This window comes from Hyperolius riggenbachi, chromosome 9 (genome assembly GCF_040937935.1).
Source record: "Hyperolius riggenbachi isolate aHypRig1 chromosome 9, aHypRig1.pri, whole genome shotgun sequence".
Lineage (NCBI taxonomy): Eukaryota > Metazoa > Chordata > Amphibia > Anura > Hyperoliidae > Hyperolius > Hyperolius riggenbachi.
In genome coordinates this window covers 211,275,432-211,290,295 of record NC_090654.1, presented here as the reverse complement: position 1 = coordinate 211,290,295, position 14,864 = coordinate 211,275,432, and the positions used below count along the sequence as shown (strand labels likewise).

The window sequence follows — 14,864 nt, the reverse complement described above, 5'->3', positions numbered from 1 at the left end:
AGGTGTGAGCGGTACCAGCGGGGCATTTAGGAGAACCTCAGTTGCATGATTAAGTGTGACACGAGAAGCTGCTTTTGCATGCTTGTCTGCTAACCTGTTTCCCTGAGCAACTAGTGTCATTGAGGTTGTGTGCGCCTGGCACTTAATGACTGCAATGGCTTCTGGGAGTTGAATCGCTGCAAGAAGATTTGTAATGAGCTGTGCATGCGCAATTGGTTTTCCTGCCGCTGTCGTGAACCCTCTATGCTGCCATATTACCCCAAAGTCGTGACACACTGAAAATGCGAATCTAGAGTCTGTGTACACATTTACTCGCTTGTTAGCCATGATTTCACAAGCTCTGGTGAGTGCGATTAACTCAGCAGCTTGTGCTGATGATGCAGGAGCTGGCATGGCCTCCAGAACTGTATCAGGCAATTGTACAACTGCATAACCAGCATGAAATGTGTGATCATCTGGTCGTGTGCAGGAGCCATCTACAAAAACATCCTCTGCATCAGAAAAGGGGACGCTTTGTAGGGTGGGGCGGGGGCTTGTGGCAATGTGAATTAGTTCTGCACATTCATGTTGTTCTGATATCTCATCTTGTAGCCCCTTGAATCCTAGGAGAGAGTTCAAGAACAACATTGGTGCAGTTGTTGGTGCACCGTAGTGAACCTTGAGCCCTGGTTGCTTACACCTGTAGCAGACACGTGGGTTTTGTCTGGGCCCTGCATGCTGCTGAAAGCTGCGCTTATCTGTATATCTCCCCCTATTTCCATGGCGGGGGTGGGGCTGGGAGTAATGAATACTATGAGCTGAAGACTTGGCGGTCTGCTTATGAACCTCAAAGCATCCTGCCGAGTCTTTAGCTATAGCCTGCTTCATTGTTTGTGTTGGGGTTAATGTTGGCCAGTTATCAACAATCATTTTATACTTTTAGCAACCTCAGGCAGTAAATTTGCAACAAATGTCTGTGTGTACACTAATCCCATATCATCTGCAGTTGCTAAACCTGCCTCTTCTATCCACGTCTGTCTAAATCTTTTTGCAAAATCTGACAAACTTTCTCCAGGTTTTTGTTTGCACGCTGTGGCTATCCCAATATCTTTTCTATCACCATGCATTTCCTTAAATTGTGCCAACACTTGTGTCCACATTTTTTCTATCTGGACAGAAGTCCTTAAAGGGACTCCGAGCACAAAAAAAAAAAGAAAGTTGTACTCACCATGGGCTTTCTCCAGCCCAGTGCTGGTCGGGAGGTCCCACGCCGGCGTCCTGGCTCCTCTCCTTCTACCCGCTCCGGAATGGCTGGCAGGCCGCAGCCCGGGCGACACTCTCCCGAGTGTCGGGCTTCTTCTTCCGCATATGACGCGGATTACGTCACACGCCGGCCGCCTCGCGTCATCATGGCGGCCGGCGTGAAAGTACTGCGCATGCGCGAACAAAGCGCGCATGCGCAGTACTTTCACGCCGGCCGCCATGATGACGCGAGGCGGCCGGCGTGTGACGTAATCCGCGTCATATGCGGAAGAAGAAGCCCGACACTCGGGAGAGTGTCGCCCGGGCTGCGGCCTGCCAGCCATTCCGGAGCGGGTAGAAGGAGAGGAGCCAGGACGCCGGCGTGGGACCTCCCGACCAGCACTGGGCTGGAGAAAGCCCATGGTGAGTACAACTTTCTTTTTTTTTTTGTGCTCGGAGTCCCTTTAAGGGATAATCGGCAGGCGTGATATCTGAGTGTCACATTTTGCAAAATCAAAACCACCTTCTGCTGAATCCTGGTATCCTGTAACCCCTTCAAGAATTAATCTATAATCCTCTACAGTAAATTGTTGACCTTTACACATTCTTTTCAAATAAGATACAGTGGCAGCAGGAGTTTTCCTAGGATCAGGGGAATTCTTTATAATATCATTTAAAACAGTAGATGGTAAAGGCTTCAATACCATTTGATTCCCCATTATGACAAATGGGAACGCTTCAGCTGCTATGGGGGAAGTGTTTGTCTTTGCTGCACGAGGATACATTGTTCTACTAGGCTGTGCAGACTGGACAATAGATTGATTAGCACATTCAGAGAAATCCTGTATTTCAGGTTCTGTAGAACCAGAAACTTGTGGGGCAGTTAATTGTGTGCATATCTCATCATCTGACTCTGTTGTTAATTTAGTTAAGACAGGGTATAATGGCACATAAGGAGGCGGAGCAGCAGTTGGGGATACAATGGGGGCTTTGATCTGCTGCTTTTCAGTTACACAGCTAAGATCAGTCCAGAAAGTTTGCAATGATAACCATGCCTGCCCACAGGTTTTCATATAAGTTTTATCCCAGTTTGGATCTCCATGATACCATGGAAAAGCACCTATGTCATTTAGACACAACCCCTTTATCATGGTAACATGAAATTCTGAAAAAGATCCCTCTCTTGGAAATGGATCACTACATCTCATTCCGTCAGTCCAATTTGACATATTATCCACCCATGGGTCTGTATAAAATGAACCTAGACACCTCTGGACAAACATTTTAGGTGTTTCCCCAAATTCATTTTTGGGAGACACTTTCACCAGAGAGTGGTTTGCAGCAGACTTAGGAACATGCTTTTCAGTTCTAAACTTAAATTTCAAATTTCCCTTGGGCGTCTCCATACCTTGAGAGTTGCCCATTATGCTAAGCTAAAAATACAATAAAAAATAGAGTGAGATTAGCTGAGTTTGAAGGTTTATCTAGGGATGGTGACGTCAGTATTAGACTTTACTGGAAAACCTGGTCTTCAGCTTATGTGATTCTTCTATGCTTTCTAATCAAGTTTATCTACACCCGATTTATGGTTTGACTTTTAACTATCCTCTGTGGACAAGTTTATACCTTCAATCTCAGCTTAACCTCGCATACAATCTACACAAATCTATACAGTAACATGCAATCTTATATAACAACTAAAATTCACTTAAGCGACTATACAACAATATACAAGGTTTAGAGAGACTATTCACTATTTCACACAGTACTGCTTTCTTAATTGGGGCATCAGACCCGCTATTTACTTTAGGAATATCAGATTCCTGGGAGGCGCTACAGAAGCGCTTTCCGGGTTCTGCTAATCCGCTCTGACAGTATAGGGTGGTAATAATATATATAAAAAAAATAGTATTACTCACCCGATACTGTGTATGGCGAATCCCACTTCTGACACCAAACTGTTAGCTTGATTCCTTCCGAGGTGGCTGCACGATCACTTTAGCAGCAGTCAGACCTATGGATTCAACTCCCTGGTTTTAGTGAGTAGCCTCTCTCCAGCTGGGAGATGCAATGATCACGACACTTAAGTTGGTGAAAATGCATCTGAAATCTTTATTTACAGGTCAATCTTATATACACCCTGATGTAGGGGGAAGAACCAGGTTAAACCGGTGTGCCCATGTGAAGTAGTGGAGACAATAGCACAGACATAGTAGAGACAGCAAAGACAATAGCATGTGTTGTTCTGTAAACACTGGCAGAGGTAGAATTTGTTACATGTGTTAATTTTCAACTCCCCTACGCAAATCCCTTCATTGGCTTCCAATTCACTTCAGAATTAGCTTCAAGGTCCTATGTTTGGCCTACAAATCCTTACACAAGTCCTGCCCAAGCTACATCTCTGACCTGGTCAGCAGATATACACCTGGCCGCCCACTTCGCTCCTCCAACAACCTCCTCTTAACCACCCCACGCATCTCGCACTCCCTTGCACGACTGCAGGACTTCACTAGAGCTGCCTCCATCCTGTGGAACTCTCTCCCACTGCCCATCAGGCTCGCTCCCACCTTCAACACCTTCAAAAACTCACTTCTTCAAGGAGTTCTACATCAAATCAACACTGCCCTAATCCTTTTTGCCAATAACTTCTTGCTGCACCCCCTCCTTTTGTGTCACCAACCCCTCCCTCTAGATTGTAAGCCTTTGGCAGGGCCCTCTCCACTTGTGTATTATACATGACTGTGTGCACTTTACCCAGAATTTGGAACTTGTTACCACTACCACTCCAGTTTATGATCTGGCATTGTACTACTGTCTGCATTGTGTTGTGTATCTTTTTGCTATTACCTGTATTGTTGTATCTATTGTCTATTACCTGTATTGTTCTGTCACCCCTGTTATCATTGTCTGTAACCTTATTTATTGTACAGCGCTGCGTAATATGTTGGCGCTATATAAATCTAATACATAATAATAATAAGGTCTGTGTATTAATTCTCCTGCATGGTGTTTATCCTGAATTGTGACTTTATTTTTTTTTTTTTAGGAAACTTCATTGTCCTCTGGTCGACCTGCAGAACAAGCGTCCTGAAATCTGTGACTAACAGATTTATGAAGAACCTGGCCTGCTCTGGTATCTGTGCCAGTTTGGTGTGCGTGCCTTTTGACATTGTGCTTAGTGCCAACCCACAGTGTTGCTGGTGGATTTACACCCTTCTCTTCTGTAAGACCATCAAATTCCTGCACAAAGTCTTCTGCTCCGTTACCATCCTCAGCTTTGCTGCCATCGCCTTGGACAGGTAAATACATTCCTCTGCAATCTGAAACCGCTCTATGCAACATATCTGCATCCTTTTTGTTGATAGTGAATGTTTCACTTATATAAGCATTTACCCTGCAATTACCGCATATCTACGCTGGTCCAGAACTACGTTACCGCGTGGCTTCTGCGTCGCCTTGCGGCGATCTGCGTCGGCCTGGAAGTCATGGTAGTCAATGGCGTTGCAGGGATTTTTAAACATTTTCCGACACAACGTTGTGGTGCGCACAGCGTATTTTTACAATATGCTTCCGTGCACTTCCGCATACCCCGAAGCAGGAAGTGCCTGCAAGTGCGCGTCACTTCCTGCTGGTCCAGATGCCAGATGGAGAATACAGCGTATTAACGCGGTGTTCCCCGAAGGCCTGTTTTTGGCGGTGTGGCTACCGCACTGCCAGTTTGCAGTATGAAACCAGCTTGAGCAAAGTGGCCAAAGGCTTTTTACAGGGGAGTAACGTCTGCATGCATTTCAATTAGCTGTTTTTATAGGTATCGTTTTTCAGCCTTTAACCACTTCCCGACCGCCTAACGCACAGGGGCGGCCGGGAAGTGGAGCCCTTAAGGACCGGCTCACCCACAGAGGCGGCGGTCCTTGTAAGGGCATGGGCGGAGCGATCGCGTCATCCGTGACGCGATCCTCCGCCGGCGCCTATCACCGCTCGCCCGCCGGCTATACGGAAGCGCCGGCGGGATGTTAACCCCGCGATCGCCGCATACAAAGTGTATAATACACTTTGTAATGTTTACAAAGTGTATTATACAGGCTGCCTCCTGCCCTGGTGGTCCCAGTGTCCGAGGGACCACCAGGGCAGGCTGCAGCCACCCTAGTCTGCACCCAAGCACACTGATTTCTCCCCCCCCTGTCCCAGATCGCCCACAGCACCCCTCAGACCCCCCCCTGCCCACCCCCCAGACCCCTGTTTGCACCCAATCACCCCCCTAATCACCCATCAATCACTCCCTGTCACTATCTGTCAACGCTATTTTTTATCTCCCCCCCTGCCCACTGCCCCCTCCTGATCACCCACCCCTCAGATTCTCCCCAGACCCCCCCCCCCCCTGTGTACTGTATGCATCTATCCCCCCTGATCACCTGTCAATCACCTGTCAATCACCTGTCAATCACCCATCAATCACCCCCTGTCACTGCCACCCATCAATCAGCCCCTAACCTGCCCCTTGCGGGCAATCTGATCACCCACCCACACCAATAGATTGCCCGCAGATCCGACATCAGATCACCACCCAAATGCAGTGTTTACATCTATTCTCTCCTCTAAACACCCACTAATTACCCATCAATCACCCCCTATCACCACCTGTCACTGTTACCCATCAGATCAGACCCTAATCTGCCCCTTGCGGGCACCCAATCACCCGCCTACATGCTCAGATTGCCCTCAGACCCCCCCTTATCAATTCGTCAGTGCAATATTTACATCTGTTCTTCCCTGTAATAACCCACTGATCACCTGTTAATCACCCATCAATCACCCCCTGTCACTGCCACCCATCAATCACCCACTGTCACTGCCACCCATCAATCAGCCCCTAACCTGCCCCTTGCGGGCAATCTAATCACCCACCCACACCAATAGTTCGCCCGCAGATCCGACGTCAGATCACCTCCCAAGGGCAGTGTTTATATCTGTTCTCTACCCTAAACACCCACTAATTACCCATCAATCACCCCCTGTCACTGCTACCTATCAGATTAGACCCCTATCTGCCCCTAAGGCACTCAATCACCCGCCCACACCCTCAGAATGCCCTCAGGCCCCAGCCCTGATCACCTCGCCAGTGCATTGCTTGCATCTATTCCCCCCTCTAATCACACCTTGAGACACCCATCAATCACCTCCTGTCACCCCCTAGCACACCTACCCATCAGATCAGGCCCTAATTTGCCCCGTGTGGGCTCCTGATCACTCGGCCAAACCCTCAGATCCCCCTCAGGCCCCCTTCCGATCACCTCCCCAGTGCATTGATTGCATCTATTTTCCCCTCTAACCACCCCCTGAGACACCCATCAATCACCTCCTGTCACCCCCCCCTAGCACTCCTATCCATCAGATCAGGCCCAATACAACCTGTCATCTAAAAGGCCACCCTGCATATGACCGGTTCCACAAAATTCACCCCCTCATAGACCACCTGTCATCAAAATTTGCAGATGCTTATACCCCTGAACAGTCATTTTGAGACATTTGGTTTCCAGACTACTCACGGTTTTGGGCCCGTAAAATGCCAGGGCGGTATAGGAACCCCAGAAACTGACCCCATTTTAGAAAAAAGACACCCCAATGTATTCTGTTAGGTGTATGACGAGTTCATAGAAGATTTTATTTTTTGTAAAAAGTTAGCGGAAATTGATTTTTGTTTTTTTTTCACAAAGTGTCATTTTTCACTAACTTGTGACAAAAAATAAAATCTTCTATGAACTCGCCATACACCTAACGGAATACCTTGGGGTGTCTTCTTTCTAAAATGGGGTCACTTGTGGGGTTCCTATACTGCCCTGGCATTTTAGGGGCCCTAAACCGTGAGGAGTAGTCTAGAAAACAAATGCCTCAAAATGACCTGTGATTAGGACGTTGGGCCCCTTAGCGCACCTAGGCTGCAAAAAAGTGTCACACATGTGGTATCGCTGTACTCAGGAGAAGTAGTATAATGTGTTTTGGGGTGTATTTTTACACATACCCATGCTGAGTGGGAGAAAGATCTCTGTAAATGGACAATTGTGTGTAAAAAAAATTAAAAAATTGTCATTTATAGAGATATTTCTCCCACCCAGCATGGGTATGTGTAAAAATACACCCCAAAACACATTATACTACTTCTCCTGAGTACGGCAATACCACATGTGTGGCACTTTTTTGCAGCCTAACTGCGCTAAGGGGCCCAAAGTCCAATGAGCACCTTTAGGCTTTACATGGGTGCTTACAAATTAGCACCCCCCAAAATGCGAGGACAGTAAACACACCCCACAAATGACCCCATTTTGGAAAGTAGACACTTCAAGGTATTCAGAGAGGGGCATGGTGAGTCCGTGGCAGATTTCATTTTTTTTTTTGTCGCAAGTTAGAAGAAATGGAAACTTTTTTTTTTTTTTGTGTCACAAAGTGTCATTTTCCGCTTACTTGTGACAAAAAATAATATCTTCTATGAACTCACTATGCCTCTCAGTGAATACTTTGGGATGTCTTCTTTCCAAAATGGGGTCATTTGGGGGGTATTTATACTATCCTGGAATTCTAGCCCCTCATGAAACATGACAGGGGGTCAGAAGAGTCATAGATGCTTGAAAATGGGAAAATTCACTTTTTACACCATAGTTTGTAAACGCTATAACTTTTACCCAAACCAATAAATATACACTGAATGGGTTTTTTTTTATCCAAAACATGTTTGTCCACATTTTTCGCGCTGCATGTATACAGAAATTTTACTTTATTTGAAAAATGTCAGCACAGAAATTTTTTGCCAAAATTCATGTCTTTTTTGATGAATATAATAAAAAGTAAAAATCGCAGGAGCAATCAAATAGCACCAAAAGAAAGCTTTATTAGTGACAAGAAAAGGAGCCAAAATTCATTTAGGTGGTAGGTTGTATGAGCGAGCAATAAACCGTGAAAGCTGTAGTGGTCTGAATGGAAAAAAAGTGTCCGGTCCTTAAGGGGTAGAAAGCCCTAGGTCCTCAAGTGGTTAATAAGCGCTGGTTAAAGAGGTTCATGGAGTTCTGCTTCTCATCCCAGCACCCTTACATCAGCACCAGCTTTACCAACGGATAGGCTTGTGGAATGCCTAGCTTACCATTGGTTGCTGCACATCACAAAATATTATTATATAAAGATCCCACTGTTTGGAGAAAGTTCGGATGAATGGGGCTAAGTGTGGAGTGACAGTGGGACACTGTTTATAGACTGATGTATACGGTATGTTCTACTGTGCAGACTTTCATTGTATCAGAGATAGCCTTGAGGTTGGGCCCTGTGGCTTTTCAAATATCGGCAGATATGGAGAAATAATATAGCAAGAGATGAAGCTAATTAAGAACAAAGACAGGAAGGTGCTTTTTGTAATTTGGTTGGACAAAGTCTTGTCTCTACATCTTGTTGGCTATAGCACAACTTCAATAAACAAATATAGCCTTTATCCCACCAGGATAGTCAAAACGAGCGCTGTAATAACAGCGCAGGAGATTTGGGCGCAGCCGGCACCACCATAGACCGTAATAGGAATTACGGCTGTGAGTAACTTCAGCGCCGTCAGAAGACGGAGCTGAAGTTGCTCTTAAAACACTATAATTCGGCCTCCAGCAATAGCTGGAAGCCAAATTATTTAATTCCCCAACATCCCCGTGGACGTGGAGGGGGAATAGTATTTATGCAGCCGGAAACTTGTGCAGGAGCAGGATTAGCCATATACCGGCTATGTCCTGCGCCCAAGTCTCCCGGCGGCCAATTCATACGTACGCAGTCAAAATACTGTAGGTAAATAAGGCAGGCTGAGTACACAGCTAGCAGATAGTAGTCTCACCGGCTGTCATCTGCTGTTGTGTTTGACCCACATTCAGGGAGTGGCTGCTCATAGTATATGCAGCATGAAGAATGTTCAGAGGCGTGCACCTTCCGTCCAGGAATTTATTGTCAAAACATAGGCAGCATGTATAACATACAAGGCTCTGCGACATTCAGTACTGTGTACAATCATATATTCAAACAGGGTGGATCTTACATATCCAAGTGGTGTAGGGTCCTAGGTGGGAGGTGGGTGGTGGGCACAGGTGTGGCTGGCGACGGCCGTTTCGCATCTCCCGATGCTTGGTCACGCGTACCACATGCTCATAGTATATGCATGGTGCTTAAAAAGTGTTACACTGACTGATTCCATTCTAGGAACACGGTGCATCTGAGTTATCCCCCAAAATGCATTGCTGAATGACAAACAACTCACTGCTGACGCTGAACTCGACTGCGTGTACTCTCTCACTCATACTAGGGGAGGTGGTTGGGGTTGGTCAGCAGCAGTTTGGCAATGGAGCAGTGCGGCAACTTCTACAAAATGTAGGAGATGCCAATCATTTTGAAACAATTGACAAAACAATACATTAATGTTTATAATCTGAAAAAAAAAAAAAAACTTTTACTATATGCTGTTTTATGTCGCTGCAGGTATTACTCGGTCTTGTACCCTCTGGAAAGGAAGATATCAGATGCCAAGGCCAGAGACTTGCTGATCTATATTTGGACGCATGCAGTTGTTGCCAGTGTCCCTGTTTTTGCTGTGACTAATGTGACTGACATCTATGCCATGTCTTCTTGCTCCCAGTCATGGGGCTACTCCCTGGGTCACTTGGTGTATGTCCTGGTGTATAACATCACCACTGTTCTAATACCAGTTGCTGTGGTTTTCCTGTTTATGCTACTGATCCGCAGAGCGCTAAGTGCCAGCCAGAAAAAGAAAGTGATCATAGCAGCTTTGAGGACCCCACAGAACTCTATATCTATTCCCTATGTTTCACAGAAGGAGGCTGAGCTTCATGCTATGCTGCTGTCCATGGTCCTGATTTTTATTCTCTGCAGTGTTCCATACATAACACTGGTGGTTTATCGCACTGTTCTAAATGTTTCTCATATCTCAGATTTTCTACTGCTAACTGCCATCTGGTTGCCTAAAGTTTCCCTTGTCACAAACCCCTTGCTTTTTTTGACTGTCAACAAATCTGTGCGCAAATGTGTGGTGGGCACCATAGTGCAACTGCATAGGCGGTACAGCAGGAGGAATGTGGTGAACCTCGGATCTGTGGCCGAGGTGAATATGGAGCCCAGTGTTCGCTCAGGAAGCCAGCTGCTGGAAATGTTTCATATTGGCCAACAACAGATATTTAAGTCTGTTGAAGAGGATGACGATAATGAACTGAAACTGGAGGCTTCCAGTATCTACAAGGTGAAGGAAACAATTCCCAGCACCAGCCTAGATGTGGAACAAACCTTGGTACAAAAGTTAATCCCGCAGGGTGCGGAATCTGCAGCTCAGGTGGCCCCTGTGATGACCGGAGAGGCTGAAGTGCTTACTGACAAGTATTCCATGCAGTTTGGCTTTGGACCATTTGAGCTGCCCCCACAATGGCTGTCTGATAAGCGGAGCAGCAAAAAGCGCCTTTTGCCACCTCTTGGAAACACACCTGAGGAGCTTATCCAGACAAAACAGCCCAAATGTAAACCTGAGCGTAAACTAAGCAGGAACAATAAGGTTTGTATTTTTCCTAAAGTCGACTCCTAGCCCAGCCTTATCCCACTTCTATGAAAGATCCTGTGGATCTGCTCCAGTCTTGTTATACAGTATATGCCAAATAGTGTACACAACAAGAAGGAGACGCACAATCCAAGTGTTCCTTAATCCGATGGACAGTATGCATGCAGTGGGAATTTCCTCCTGCATGCTGTCTGAGCAACTGTGATGTTCAACGACAACCTAAACAAGATAACTTCATTCTTCTGTGGTGCGGGGGAAAAGCATCATTTTCTCAGTAAGAGATATCATGACTCCCTACTTCCCTTCCTGTCCTCATTAACTAACACCAGAAATTAGCAATGGTTGCAGTACTTTAGTGGTGCTTGCTCTGTGCAGTCACACTGTGCTCTGGCCTCAGGTTCACCTTCGTTTGATTGATGAAGTTTAGGCTTGCAATTATAATTATGATAATGTGAAAATGACGTTTTTCATATTTCTGTTGTTAATAACTGCCTGAGCCACAACTTACTGATACTTACAGAGTTTTTAAAAATGCATCCATGTAAAGTGTGACACCCATCCATCTAAAACTACAATGCATTGTTTCAACTGTTCAAATATGAAAATTTTATTTGTCTTCCTGTACTGGTCACTATGAACCTATACCACCTCAGCAGAGCTAAGTGCTGTCACTAATGGACCTGTCCTGAGAAAGCAGGTAGTTTTAGTGATGATAGTTTGGATGCCACATCTTTGGGGAACAGTGTTGGATAAGGCCATGGATCTTATACTGAAATAGCTTTGGCTGAACTGTAGTGGGATGGTGGATTGGGTGCAGGAGATGATGTTGAGAGGTTAGGTGAAGATGAAAAATTGTGAGTATCAGTTACAGGAAATTAGAGATGAACTATATTAAAATATGTATACATACCTGGGGCTTCCTCCAACCCCATCTGCACGGATCGCTCCCATGCTGCTGTCCTCAGTCTTCTCCAGCTCTGGTACCGGGTCCCGTAACTTCGGCCAGTCTGCGTAAGAGCAGTGCGCTCTCTGTCTCTCGCCGGCGGAGAATAGTACTGCGCCTGCGCTGGAGAAAGCCCCAGGTATGTATAAATCTTTTAATATAGTTCATCTCTGGTACACTTTAAGGTAAGACATCCATTAGCGAAGTTAGGTTTAGGTGTTCATTAGGAGGGTTAGGGGTAGTGGAAGACTGGGTTTATTTGTTAGTATTAGTAGATTAAGGCTGGTCATCAGGAAAGGAGCTTTTATTAGCGGGTTAAGGTTAGGCGCCAGGTGTGGGTTTTTCTTGTCTGGAAGATGGTTTTCAAGGGGAAGAGGGGGTTAATTTTAGGTATCATAAAGGGGAAATTTGTTAAGGGTAAGGTAAAGGTCAGTGATCAGGAAGAAGGATTTTAACATGAAGGGTGTTTACATAAGCGGGAGAAAGGTTAGGGATAGGTGTTATGAAGGTCAAGATTTATTAAATGGTTTTAAATGATGGTGTAATATACACTGAAGCTGCCAATGAAAAAGCATCATGCAACTAAAACACAGCACTGGCATCCAAACCATCAACACGGAATCTAAACATATGCCTTCCATATCCTCATATTTGACTGAACTTCTTGGTATTGGTGAGTCAAGGTGCTCCCACCACTGGCCACGCACTTGCTACCTTGGCAATGCCTTCCTTTTCTCTTGCCCCCTCCAGCAGTGTGGGTCTGTCATAGACTAGCTTGTGCTCTGGTGCAGTAGTTGGCAGCACTCACATATGTTGGTGGTGGTATTTTGGAGGAAGGATGTCATAAGAGTCACGTCTAGAGTTGGATCTTGATCCAAACTTGAGGACCTGACACAGCTCAGGGAGTCCTGCTGGTAATTAGTGACAGTGGGCTCTGCTAGTGTGGTGGTAGTGTTGCAAAACCTCATGCTTTTTTAGTTTTTAGAATGTTTTTGATTTTCACACCTACTGTACTGATTCGCTGCACAAAGCAGGAAGTATTTGTAATACCGCTGATATTATGCCTTGTTTACATGGGTCAGCTTTAGATTCTGGTACATCTGAAAGGAAGAAAGGGAAACCCTTTTTTCTTTTTGTAAACCTGGAACTTACCAGATAAAAATATAACATGTTCCTATTAGGAAGACAGCAGTAATTACTGTTAGTCCATGCACATCAGAACAAGGTCTGTAATAGTGTTACGTTAACATCCTTGCAATGTATAGCACTAACCAGGGAAGGATGTGTGTATGTGTGTGTGCTATTTTTTTTAGATGGAGTCTTACCTCCATTGGGTGTCACCTGTGATGTGCATACACTTATTACAGGTAACTCCATCATCTTTCTTAACACAAAGCAAAGAGAAACAATACAGTTTGCAGTATACTTCAGCAATCAAACTAACATCATCATACAATAGCCAGATCAATGAAAGATGATCTGTAAATACTGATGGATATGTCTAGGAGAACTCAGGAGAAGCACGTGATCAGTTTGGTCATGCGACAGATATGCAAGTCTCTGATTTGCTAGTCATGATCATGTGCTAAAGCAGGATGTGATCACAGCAGATCAGAGCTTTGTAAATCTATCAGCTGATCAAACATATCACATGCTTCTCCAGGAGTTCTCCTAGACAGGAGCATCCCTATCAGTGATGGGTTGCTGTGCATTGTTACATTATGCACTTTATCATTTGAAATAACCCTAATGTGTTTTTTTTCCTAATGTTTTATAAATAAATTGTGAACAATCCCCTACATTTTTATTATTAAAATATCTAGAGTTGCTTTATCTAGTGTGTCACCCAGGTCTACTAGTCAATAACCTTTGTATTAAGACATACGGGTCATTGATTATAGTCAGAGATAGCCATGATTAGTGTATTCTCCATCAGTTTTATGTGCTGCAGATTTTCAAACTGCAAATGAAACAGCTAAGATAGAACTTTGTTCTCATAAATAAATGTCTCAAACATTATCTGTGCTGCACTTACCAAACAATCAGATGATACCTTTCATGTTTTCGTCAGGGTGGCAGTTCTATAGATATAGTCATTCATAATGCTTTTTTTGTTTTTTTATGGTACAACCAGACATGCTCTTCCTGAATGGTTTCTGCATGAAATCATCTACTTTAAAACCTAGTTTTTAAACAAGTGCAGCATTTTGAAGGTTAACTTCTATTTTTGTAGAAATTGTTTACTTTGCAGAACAACCCATAACTGCCTATTTTACAAGCATAGCTCTGGATCTTTTAAAGTGGAACTATGGTCAAATTTCCCTTGTGCTATAAATGATTGGACACACCATAAAAACCTATAAGGACAAATAGTAATTTCATAAAGTTACTAAAAGAGTTCATAGACTATGTTTCACTTTGCTGAGAAGCTTATCATTTATATGCCACAGAATCCTTATCACTGCCACAGTAGCTTCCCATATTGTTCTCTGTACACTTATTGCAGCCAATAAAATGAAGAAAACAGCAGTGAGGATTTTTCATCAGGATTCAATGACAGCTTTGTAAGGACAGCAGACACAATTTTTTGACAAATAGATTGGCATTAATTTGATGATATACCATATTCATGTAATGACAGTTCTTCGCAATGCTATACTCTGAGCTGGGGGGACTTGTGATTTAATACAGATTACATTATTATGGGAGAAATGCAAATATGATTGCTCTATGAGCAATAAAGAGCAGGGAAATGCATTTTACTGTATGCTATGCCAGACTGTAATTCCACTTTTAGTAAAATTTCCTTTTTGCGCACCCTGGTAATGCGTTTGTAAATACACTGCCTGTCAAGCTTAGAAAATGTGATTAAAAATGTCAGAGACTTATTGGGCCTAATGCACAAAATCACGTTAATACTGCCCTGCACAGACAGCGCACGGCAATATTACACTTAGTTCTGGCAGCAAGTACTGCGAGTACTTGAGTAGCATGACTGTTGCTACGGTAGTTTAACTATTGGTACTTGCTGCTTGAAGTAAGTGTAATATAGCCGATTTGCTGTGCGCTGTCTGTGCAGGGTAGTATTACTGCGATTTTGTGAATCAGCCACATTGCGTCTTT

At 44.4% G+C, this 14,864-nt stretch overlaps 1 protein-coding gene across 2 annotated transcripts in view; it reads left to right on the top strand.

The window, feature by feature from the left end:
• The window catches only part of GPR176 (G protein-coupled receptor 176), a 103,293-nt gene extending 88,664 nt beyond the window's left edge, over positions 1–14,629 (top strand). For both annotated transcript variants that reach the window (XM_068251828.1, XM_068251830.1), the window contains exons 2-3: positions 4,268–4,520; positions 9,715–14,629. In XM_068251828.1, the coding sequence (XP_068107929.1) occupies positions 4,268–4,520; positions 9,715–10,825 (1,364 nt within the window). In that variant the 3' untranslated portion in view covers positions 10,826–14,629. The remainder of the gene's footprint in view (positions 1–4,267; positions 4,521–9,714) is intronic.
• The last annotated feature ends 235 nt before the right edge of the window (positions 14,630–14,864 follow it).